At 38.1% G+C, this 12,602-nt stretch overlaps 1 protein-coding gene across 2 annotated transcripts; it reads right to left on the reverse strand.

The window, feature by feature from the left end:
• Positions 1-568: 568 nt before the first annotated feature.
• Positions 569-12,602, reverse strand: LOC106095167 (pupal cuticle protein Edg-78E). 2 transcript variants are annotated; one of them, XM_013262412.2, is made up of 2 exons: positions 12,411-12,602; positions 569-1,313 (listed from the first exon to the last, which is right to left on the reverse strand). In XM_013262412.2, exons 1-2 carry the CDS (start codon positions 12,444-12,446, stop codon positions 939-941), a joined length of 411 nt encoding a protein of 136 aa, XP_013117866.1. In that variant the 5' UTR covers positions 12,447-12,602; the 3' UTR covers positions 569-938. The 2 variants fall into 2 exon arrangements, with proteins under 2 accessions (XP_013117866.1, XP_059216259.1); XM_059360276.1 differs by lacking the exon at positions 12,411-12,602 and adding an exon at positions 12,014-12,100.

A 12,602-nucleotide genomic window follows, 5' to 3' on the forward strand; every position in this document is an offset into this window, starting at 1 on the left:
AGGCTATTACTGAAAGGAAGTAAGAAGGAGGTCAGTATAGCTATTGGTATTATAACGGGACATATAGGACTACGAGCTCACTTATGTAAAATCGGTGTGGCAAGTGATAGCATGTGTAGGGCATGCGGGGAAGATGATGAGACGTTGGAGCATTTCCTTTGTCATTGCCCGGCTTTCGCGTCCAACAGATACCGATGCTTAAGTGGAGACACAATATCGGACATGAACCAACTTAGGGGACTGGTATTGAAAACAATAAAAATTTTCTTAAAATTTTCTTTTTAGGGGTTACTTTATAGTTTTTAGATTGTACAGCAAGCCGATTACTGGCTTAGGTGTATGTCCATAGTGGCATGGGGCGGATTAACAATATCTGCACCCTCTTTTCAACCTAACCTATAGGGTTAGTTGGGCGGGTTACCGCCCAACTTTGTCTTTCCTTACATGTTTAAATGTAATAAAATTCAAACTCATGGATTTTTAACTTTTTAGTTTGGTAACAAAAATGGTGTTTTTTTTTATTAATCAATGATTATAATATAATAAAAAATTATTTTGAACAGTTGCGGGATCCAAGTCCCTTCCAAATGAGCAAAGTTCACTACATTTAGCCCTTTCAGTAAAGGAGTATGAACACATAAATTTCCCATTTTAGAGCTATTTCTTCAATAAATAGAAATTTTTGTTGATTTCCAATACTGGTGATCAAGCCTTAAGTACCCTGGGTATGTAAAAGAAATTCCTGTGTGATCACAAACAATAATCGTTTAATATAAAAGGACATTTTCGCATCGTTAGCTTAATGGGGCTCCTCCTAACTATTACTATTTCAATACATCATTAAACTAATACTACTATTACTACAATATATACAAATTGTACACAAATGGGGGGAAGATTCAGAGAGATGGGATGATCATGGTGAGTACTGATACAGATCACAGACTGCGAGACTTCTTTTCATCGACTGTGGGATGGGTGCGTATGTACTCCAAGGCTTTCTCCACATACTCTGGTCTAATTGGTATGTGTTCTCCTTCTGGATGATAGCCCTCGCTGTCAGCCACATATGTCCAGGTAATGGGCAAACCTTCCGGCGAAACATATTGGACAACACCAACCGCACCATTGGCATTACCCGCTCCCTTAACTGTAATGCCATTTGATGTTTGAAAGTCGTATTTGTAGTCACCTTCTTTGTTCGCTGGCTTATTGTTGTAGTAGATGGTGTAGGCATTACGGTCAAGAGATGTGGTAGCGGCCGAGCTGGACACAATAAAATACATCACAAATAAGGGTATCGCCACAGAAACCTGAAACAGTTATCGAAGAGAATAGAAGAACAAAGAAAACATTTAAAATTAGCAAACATCAATAAATATTTTTTAGTACAACTTGTATGCTTATAAATTAGAACGTTTGAGTTTTTTCATATAATTTTTTTTTTTTTTGGATTCTGTAGTCTTGCATCAACTGGTTCATAGAGATACGGGTAATATGGCCAGAACACCAACATGGTAACTTGTTCAAATTAACACTTCTGGCATTGTCGTGCGGGGGGTGCTAAGTAATAAAAATAATTTCATATTTTTCAAAACATAAACAAATAAGAAAACATTATCTCTGCCATAAATGAGCCTACAATTATACGGTATATGTAATTTATTAAATATTTGATTTGAAATTTGTGTTTTTATTGATGGAATCCAGAAAATGACATTTTTATTAAAGCTTCATACTGTGGTGGACAGGTGACATGTTAATTAAAAATAGAACAGCGACACAATTAAGCCATTTATTTTGTTTTGGATTTTCCAGTAGATGATGACAAACCGTTTTAAGTGACCATTTTGGCAAAAGTCGGACGTTGCCGACTGATAATACCCTTCACTTACCCTATAAGTACAAAGTGACTGCTAAACCTAATTCTGAATCAACTTTGATGGACCTCGGCGGATGTTTTCAGATGGATTATTAAACAATCCGTTTCAAATTTCGAGCAAATATGTTTAAACTGCAATAACTACGTTTGAACAGGAACATGTATATATGGGAGCTATATCTGAATCTGAACCGATTAAAAGCAAACTTCTCCGATATTGTGGTAGTTGTCGAGAAAAGCATTGTGCAAAATTTTGACAAGATTGGTCAATAAATGCGCTTGCAGTGGCTCTAGAAGTAAAATTCGGACGATATACATATATGGCAGCCATATCTAAATCTGAACCGATTTCTGTGAAACTCACCACTAATATCGAGAGTCATAAGAAGATCTTTCCTGCCAAATTTCGAGAGAATCCGCACTTTATTGCAATATTTCTCAAAATCGGACTAACATATATATGGGAGCTATATCTAAATCTGAACCGATTTCTATGAAATTCGCCAGTAATGCCGAGCGTCCAGAGAAAACCCTTTCTGCCAAATTTCAATATATTCGGTTAATAAATGACCACGTTATTGAAATATTAGTCAAAATCGGACGAACATATATATGGGAGCTTTATTTAAATCTGAACCGATTTCGACCAAACTTCTTGATTATTGTGGTAGTTGTCGAGGAAAGCGTTGTGCATAATTTTGACAAAATTGGTCAATAAATGCGCTTGCAGTGGCTCTAGAAGTGAAAATCGGGCGATATACATATATTGCAGCTATATCTAAATCTGAACCGATTTCTATGAAACTCATCAGTATAATCGAGAGTCATACGAAAATGTTTTCTGCCAAATTTCGAGAGAATCCGTGGACAAATGACCACGTTATTGCAATATAAGTCCAAATCGGACGAACATACATATGGGAGCTATATCCAAATCTGAACCGATTTTTTTCCAATTTCAATAGGCTTCGTCTGTAGGCCGAAAAACATGCCTTTGCCAAATTTAGAAACGATCGAACGAAAATTGCGATCTGTAGTTTTTATACAAATTAACATGGGCAGTCAGACAGGGAGACTGACAGACAGGCAGACAGAAAGACGGACTTAGCTATATCGAATCAGAAAGTGATTCTGAGCCGATCGGTATACTTATCAATGGGTCTATCTCTTTAGCTTCTGGGTGTTACAAACAAATGCACAAAGTTATAATACCCTGTACCACAGTAGTGTAGCAGGGTATAACAAAATATTTAAAGAACTGCGCTGCATTAAGCTTTTCGAACTATATACACTTGGAGGCCATCGCAGCGCAGAGGTTAGTATGACCGCCTATGACGCTGAACGTCTGGGTTTGAATCATGGGTTCGAATCAGCGGTCGTTTTCCCTTCCTAATGCTGGCAACATTTGTGATGTAAAACTTCTCTCCAAAGAGGTGTGGCACTGCGGCACGCCGTTCGGACTCGGCTATAAAAAGGAGGCCCCTTATCATTGAGCTTTAATTTGAATCGGACTGCACTCATTGATATGTGAGAAGTTTGCCCCTGCTCCTTAGTGGAATGTTCATGGGCAAAATTTGCATTTGCAACTATATACACTTTCCTGCCTCAATGACGTTAAAGGAGGAACAAGTTAAAATGGTTAAGTTAGGTCGAACCATGGATTTTAAACAAGACATTGCTTGATTACTTATTCATAGGAATAATTTACTAATTTAGTCATTCCGTTTGTAACACACCGAAATATTGATCTATGAACCCATAAAGGGTTTATATTCTTGATCGTCTAAAAATTCTGATTCGAACTACCCATGCCCGTCCATCCGTCTGTCGAAATCACGATAGCGGTTGAACACATAGAGTTAGCCACTTGACATTTTACACAGATACCTTATATTGATGTAGGTCGTTGGGGATTGCAAATATCGGTTCAGAATTGGTTATAGCCTCCATATAAACCAATCTTCCGATCTGACTTCTTGAGCCCATGGAATCCACAATTCTCGTCCGATTTGATTGAAATTGCACATAGTGTTCTGTTATGACTTCCAACAACTGTGCTAAATACGGTCCAAATAGGTCAAGATCCTGATATAGCTTCCATATAAACCGATCGCACGATTTGACTTCTTGACCACATGGAACCCACAATATCTGTCCGATTTGGCCGAAATATTACACATAGTGTTCTATTTTGATATCAACTGTGCCAAATACGGTTTTAATCTGTGTATAACCTGATATAGAACCCATAAAACCCATTTCGCGATTTGACATCTTGAGCACATGGAAGCCAAAATTTTTGTCCGATTTGGCTGAAATTTTGCACATAGTGTTATGTTATGACTGCCAACAACTAAAATTGTGGCTTCTACCGCTTTAAAAGGGTATATCGGAAGAAAGATATATATGGGAGATATATCTTAAGCTGGACCGATTTTTTTCAAAATCAATAGCGTTCGTCCTTGGGCAAAACGGTAGCTTGTGCAAAATTATAATGACAGTTGAACAACAAATAGGACCTGTACCTTGGTCACAAGAATACAAGGACAGACGGAGAGATCAACATAGCTTAATCGAATTAGGAAGTGATTCTAAGCCGATCGGTATACTTATGGGTCAAGCTTTTCTCCTTCTAAGCGTTGCTAACAAATGCACAAAGTTTTAATACCACAGTGGTGGTGTTGGATATAATAGCAGTGGTAGGGTCACCCAGCAAGTCAAGTTGGTAACGTGCTCGGATTATCAATGGGGCGTTCCACAGAGGGAGAAAATCGAAAAAAAAACTTATGTTGTGTAAGAACGAGTAGGGATATCTCTTTGAAATTTGGAATGGTGTTCAAAATATTAAGGCTTTATCTTGTCCGGGCACCTTTTAAATTGTTCACCACGGTATTTCGGGCTGCCAAATCTTCATTTGTGGTACAATTTTCATAATGTTCTGAAAATTTTCCAAGTGGAGGATCTGGGCTTTGGAAATGTTGGGTTTTTTCAATTTTTATACCCACCACCATAGAATGGGGGTATACTAATCTAGTCGATATTTCGAGGTGTTACAATTCAGTTTGTATATTGATCTGCGACCCCATAAAGTATATATACATATATTCTGGATCATCTCGACATTCTGGGTCTATCTCGCCATGTCCGTCTGTCGGTCGAACGCGTAAAGCTTGCTGCTTGATTGGGGATTGCAAATGGGCCATATCGTTTCAGATTTGGATTTAGCCCCCATATAAACCGATCCCCTGATTTGACTCCTTGAGCCCCTAGAAGCCCCAACTTGCATCCTATTTGGCTGAAATTTGGAACAGAGACTTGAGTTATGGCTTTCAACATCCATGCCAAGTATGATCTGAATCGGTCTATAAACAGATATAGCCCCCATATAAACCGATCCCAGGATTTGACTTTTTGAAACCTTGGAAGATTCAATTTTCATCCGATATGAAATTTGTCCCAAAACCCCAACTTATGATTTTCAACATCCATACCAAGTTTTATTTGAATCGGTCAATATGATGATATAGGCCCTACTTTGTACCGATATCCCAATATGACTTCTTGAGACCAAAATAATTAAAATACAAACTCACTTAATAAGGCTACATTTTTAGCGGAGCCCATTGTGGTGGGCCCCTAAGATACGGCTCGGCCGAACTAAGCACGCTTTAACTTGTTGTTAGTATTGGCCTACTAATGTGTAAATGACTGGTGTGGCTTTTTCGTTCTAAATTTAAAGAAAAAAGATTATGGAGAGTATACATTCAGTGGTGATTATAAACATCCACTGAGACACACATTTACATTTGTATTTTATTTTTACAGCCTCCACCATGAGATGGGGGGTATACTAATTTAGTCATTCCGTTTGTAACACCTCGAAATATGCGTGTAAGACCTCATAAAGTATATATTTCCTGATCGTCAAGACATTTTAAGTTAATTTAGCCATGTCTGTCCGTCTGTCCATCTATCCGTCCGTCTGTCTATCTACCCGGACGTTTGTCCGTCTGTCTGTCGAAAGCACGTTAACAGGAGTAAAGTTGAAGGAGTAAAGCCAGACGCTTGAAATTTTACACAAATACTTCTTATTAGTGTAGGTCAGTTGGGATTGTAAATGTGCCAAATAGGTCCATATTTTGATATAGCTGTCATATAAACCGATCTTGGGTCTTGACTTTTGCCCCTATAGTGAGCAATTTTTTGCTCTACTATATCTTCCCTTGGACTACTATATTCTAGTGGGTAAATATGTTCGGTTTGGGGTGCATTTTGGGAGTGAGGTGGCCACCCACACACTTGGCTCTTAAAGTAAATATAAGATTGGTGCTATACTCTGAAATACTTTTTATATGAGCCTCATGCTACCATAGTGTGTTTGCTTTATATATCCATTGAAGCTAAGTGCTTCATAGGGGTGAGATGGTACCTCAGACATTGTTACCAATTATAGATGTCAAATTCGTGCTCTACTCCTTTCATCTAAGCCCAAAATTGGCACTTTGCCCTAAAAATAGGTAACAAATTAGTTCTTTGCTCCCAAAAAACTTTCATTTGAACCCCGTATTGTTATGTTGGGGAAATAAGTTCAGTTTAGGGGTGCTTTGGGTCTTACCCACCAACACTTAACTCCAAATATGGATTCTTTCTACTCTCAAATGCCTTCCATTGGAGTCCCATATTGTCATGATGGGTCAAATAACATATTTGCGGTGTTTTAAGATGGTTTAGCATCACCTAGATACTTTAGTACCAATTTCAATGAAATTTCCTAATCTACTCCAAATTGCTTTGGGGGATTTGGGAGTGGGGACACCTCCCATTACATGTATTTAATTCTTTTGCCATATTCGTAATCTACTCCCGAATACCTTTCATTTAAGTCCCATAGTGACATGAACATCCAATATGTCTTTTTGGGGAAGATTTGGGGTTAGGACGGCCCTTTGGGTTTTAGACTCACATTTTAATACCATATTCGAATTATACTCTCCATTACTATTCATTTGATATCCATATTGTTCCGATCGGTCTACTCTTGATTTTGGGTGGTGTTTTTGGGGTAGGGGGAGGGTCCGCCCCCTACTGATATCAAAAAATTATATAGGCTATGTTTTCTTCGAGACCAACCTATATAATCTGTGAAAATTTCAAGGTAATCGGTTCAGCCGTTTTTGAGTCTATACGGAACAAACAAACCGACTCCCATATGGTCGTGGCTAGCTAATATGCCTATTTGGGTGGTTTTGGGAGGTGGGGTGAGCCCCTATACTTTAACCTGATTTTGTATGCCAGATTCGTAAACTACTCCCGAATATCTTTGATTTGAGCCCCATTTTGATATGACCACTCAATTTGTCTGCTTGGAGGAGTTTTGGGGTTAGGGCGACTTTCTGGGTACTTGAACCCAATTTTGAATGTCATATTCGTATTCTACTCTTCAATACTCTTCATTTGATGCAAATATTGTCCAGATCAGTCCACTTTTGATTTTGGTTGGGGTTTTTGGTGTAACGGGGGAGAGTCCGCCCCCAACAAATATCAACATACTACAAAGCCTATTCCTCCTTTCTGACCATATTTATATATCAAAATTCTTTTTGGGGCAACTTTTGGTACGCATTGTTTAATAACAGACGAAGTCCATCAAATTCAGTTCACAACATGATATAGCGTCCATAAAAGGATATAGACCATCTCACTACTAAACCGTATATGCTACTAACTGGTCTAGCAGATCAATCTGCTGGTATCACTTAGAGTTTAGGTTATACTTGGCATATTTCAACGAGTTTTCATGGATAACACCTTGGCATTTCGTTTCCCATTGAAAATGCAGCCCAACAGCTGTGTGTGACGTGAATCTGCAGATATCGGACTAAACTACCATTTTAATAAATCAAAGGCCGTTAAACAAAATCTATTGACTGGCTGATCCATACATAACCAATCTACCCCAAAACTAAGATCAAGTTTAAATTCTAAATGCCAAAAACTCTGGCGGAACATTTAATAGCCTACAGCAGGTTTTTTAAAACCAAATTTGAGGGGACAATTGATGAGCAACTATTTTGCATAAATTTTTTTAAACTTAAACAATTTTTGTGCAGCATGCATGAAAAAAACTTCGAGAGTGGGATGCATACATTATTTTACTTTTTATTAGGGAATAAAAGTTCACATCAAAACGGGAGCTCGGTTTATATGGCAGCTATATCAGGGAATAGGCCGATTTGAATCGTATTTGGCACAGTTGTTGAAAGTTATAATGAAACTCCTCAAGCAAACTTTCGGATAAGAATTGCGCTCTCTAGAGGGACAAGATCTCAAAGCGGAATATCGGTTTATGTCGGAGCTATACACTAAAAAAAAACATTAAGAAAAGATCACCTGAATCAAGCGCAAAATTCTCGAATTAAAATTTCTGGATTTTAGAGTAATTTAATTTTTATATACTCCACCATAGCATGGGGGGTGTACTAATTTCGTCATTCCGTTTGTAACACCTCGAAATATGCGTCTAAGACCCCATAAAGAAGTATATATATTTTTGATCGTCATGACATTTTAAGTTGAACTAGCAATGTCCTTCCGTCTGTCCGTCTGTCGAAGGCACGCTAACTTTCGCAGGAGTAAAGCTAGGCGCTTGAAATTTTGCACAAATACTTCTAATTAGTGTAGGTCAGTAGGGATTGTAAATACGCCAAATCGGTCCACTTTTTGATATAGCCGCCATATAAACCGATCTTGGGTCTTGACTTCGTAAGCTTCTAGAGTGCGCAATTCTTATCCGATTTGGCTTTGAATTTTTAAGTTTTCTACTATAACTCCCAACAACTGTGCAAAGTAAAGTCTTAATCAGTCCATAACCTGATATAGCTGCCATATAAACCAAACTCCCGATTAAACTTCTTTAGCCTCTAGAGGACGCAATTCCTATCCGATTTGCTTGAAATTTTGCGTGACGTGTTTCGTTACAATTTCCAACAACTGTGTTAAACATGGTACAAATCAGTCAATAACCTGATATAGCTGCCATATAAACCGATCTTGGGTCTTGACATCTTGAGCTTTTAGAGGGCGTAATTTCCATTCGATTTGGCTGAAATTTTGCATGAAGTGTTCTGGCATGACTTCCAATATTTGTGCCAAGTTCAGTCTATATCAGTCCATAACCTGATATAGCCGCCATATAAACCGATCTTCCGAATAGACTTATTGAGCCGCTAGAGGGTGCAATTCTTATCCGATATGACCAACATTTTGTATGAAGTGTTTTTTTTTTAAATCAAAACACTGTGGTAAGTATGGTCTAAATCAGTCTATATCGTTATATAGCCGCCATATAAACCGATCTTCCGATTAGACTTCTTGGGCTTCTAGAGGGCGAAATTCTTATCCGATTTGACTAATATTTTGCATGTGGTGTTTTGGTATGATTTCCAACAACTGTTCTAAGCATGGTCTAAATCGGTCCATAACCTGATATAGCTGCCATATAAACCCATCTCTCAGTTTGACTTTTTGAGCCTCAAGAGGGTGCATTTATTATTCGATTTGCCTGAATTTTTGGAGGTGGTGTTTTTCTATTCGAAAAAGTCATTTAAAGAACTCGTTTTTATACCCTACACCACCACTGTGGCGCAGGGTATTATTGATTTGTGCATTTGTTTGCAACGCTAACAAGGAGAATAGTTAGACCCATTGATAAGTATACCGATCGACTCAGAACTCACTTTCTGATTCAATTTAGCCATGTCCGTCTGAGTCCATGTATCCTTGTTATCAAAGTGCAGGTCGTATTTGTTGTCCAATCATCACGAAATTTTGCATATATCATTTTGGTTCAGATTTAGATATAGCTTCCATATATATGTAACGCCCGATTTGCACTTAAATAGCCGTAGTAAAATCGGTTCAGATTAAAATATAGCTCCCATATATATACATCGCCTGATTTGCACTTAAATAGGCGTAGATTTAGATATAGCACACATATGTATGTATGGCCCGATTTGGACTTAAATGGCCGTAGTAGCTAAAATTTATTTTCAACCAATCTGCACAAAATTGCTTTGGATGTAGGGTCCATACATATTTATCGCCGGTTTTGCACTTATATGGCCGTAGTAACAACAAATTTCAAACGATCTGTTTGAAAGTCGGTTCAGATTTAGATATAGCTCTCATACACATATATATTTATATATTGCCCGAATTTATAATAGTAGGGTAGGTGTAGGGTCTTATATAGTCGACTCCGCCCAACTTTTGCCCTTCCTTACTGGTTTTATTTTGGGCTTTGTTTTTTATTTTTTGGGGGAATACTAATCTAGTCATATTAGTCGAAATATTGGTCTAAGACCCCATATGGTATATATATATATACTTGATCGTTTCGTCGTTCTGATTCGATCCAGCCATGACCGTCCATCTGACCGTCCGTCCGTCTGTCTGTCAAAATCACGATAGATGTCGAACGCATAGAGCTAGCCGTTTGAAATTTTGCACAGATACTTAATATCATAATAGATCGTTGGGGATTGCAAATGGGCCATATCGTATCAGATTTAGATATAGCTCCCATATAAACCAATCTCTAGATTAGACCCCTTGAGCCCCTGGTATCTGGAATTCTTGTCCGATTTGGCTGAAATTTTGCATGCAGTATTACGTTACGGCTTCCAACAACTGTGCCAAGTACTGTCTAAATCGGTCAAGAACCTGATATAGCTCCCATATAAACTGATTTCCCGATTTGACTTCTTGAGTCCCTGGTAGTCGAAATTTTTGTGCGATTTGGCTGAAATTTTGCATGTAGCGTTCTGTTACGACTTCCAACAACTTAGTACGGTCTAAATCTAAATCTATAACCTGATATAACTCCCATATAAACCGATCGCCCGATTTGACTTCTTCAGCCCTTACAAGCCGCAATTTTTATTCGATATGACTTAAATTTTGCATGTACTGTTTTGTTATGACTTCCAACAACATTGCCAAGTACGACGAAAATCAGTCAATAACCCGATATAGCTCCCATATAAGTAGTAGGTTAGGTTAGGTTGAAAAGAGGGTGCAGATATTAGTCCGCCCCATGCCACTATGGACAAAAATCTAAGCCAATAATAGGCTTTTTGTATGCTCTTAAAACTATAAAGTAACCTCTAAAAAGAAAATTGTAAGTTAGGAATTCCGTGCTACTTACAAAATCCTTAATTATTTTCAATACCACTCCCCTATGTTGGTTCATGTCTGATATTGTGTCTCCACCTAAGTACCGGTATCTGTTGGACGCGAAAGCCGGGCAATGACAAAGGAAATGCTCCAACGTCTCATCATCTTCGCAGCATGCCCTACACATGCTATCACTTGCCGCATCGATTTTACATAAGTGTTCCGTTATGATACCAATAGCTATAATGACCTCCTTCCTGCTTCCTTTCAGTAATAGCCTCGTCTTTTCACGATCTAGATCCCCCCAGAGGATTTTCGCCGTCCTACCGACCATTTCATGTTCGTCGCCCACTCCCTTAACTCGGTCTGCGTTGACCCGAATGGCTTCGGGTTAACCAAGTTTATTGACGGCAGTCCTCTGGCCTTCACCGCCAAATCGTCTGCCCTTTCATTTCCCCTTACTCCGTTATGGACCGGCACCAAAACGATGCTGATTTTGCCATCCTCAAAGAAGGCGTTTATCTCCTTCTTATACTGCAAGGCTGTTCGGGACCTTACCGTCCTGGTTGTTATTGCTCTTATGGCAATTTTACTGTCGGTAAAGATGTTCACACTCGACGTCCTCGCGTTAGCACCATACCACTTCACGCATTCCGTGATCGCCCGGCTCCGCCTGCAGGACCGTATTATGGTCAGACAGTCTAAAACAGATCTCAGTGCCCCATTTGCAACCCCCAACGACCTACATCAAATAAAAGTGTCTATGCCAAATATAAAGGGGACGTCTTTATTCGTACGACAGGTATCGAGATTATGATAGACGCGCAGACGATTGAGTATATATATACTCTATAGGATCATAGTTAATTATGTTCAAGTGTTCCAAAAGTAATGTTCCAAAATTAATGCACAATATCTTTGGCTTATATTGAAAACTTCGCTTAAACGACAAACCTTGAAAAACTTTAACATTTTTGCATTCCAAAATATTCACCAAATTTTGTGTGTTAATATCCAATTTAGTATGATGTTAGAATTTTGTGAATTCCTTTTTTTTAATTGTTTATATTGTTTGTCACTTTTTTCCGCATACATTTCCAGATATATAATCAAAATATTTTTTTTCTTTTGGTTTGTTTTTTGCAATAAATCAATATAGAGATAAAATCACATTATGTCAGAATTGCATTAAGAAAGAGGCAAAACTGATGCCAAGTTAAACCAGTTTTAAGAATTTGTGGGTTTTTTAATATAAATATTTAAATTTTTAGACAAATGCAATTTAATTCCTAAATTTAAAATTTCTTTTTGGCTTTTCATCACTCACACACACACATAAAAATACACCAACCTTAAAGCATTGCCGTGTTATAAATTTTTTAAACATTTTATCAAATTTCAATTTAAGACCAAAATCTACTTTCACTCTTATATTTCGCTTTTAAATTCGTCCAGGCAGTTAATTTAAGTTTTTAAATTCTCGCGACCGTTTCGTTATCCCCGATCTGCACACACCGATCACTCACTGACAACTGCAGCTGTG

Source organism: Stomoxys calcitrans, chromosome 1 (genome assembly GCF_963082655.1).
Source record: "Stomoxys calcitrans chromosome 1, idStoCalc2.1, whole genome shotgun sequence".
Taxonomy (NCBI): Eukaryota; Metazoa; Arthropoda; class Insecta; order Diptera; family Muscidae; genus Stomoxys; species Stomoxys calcitrans.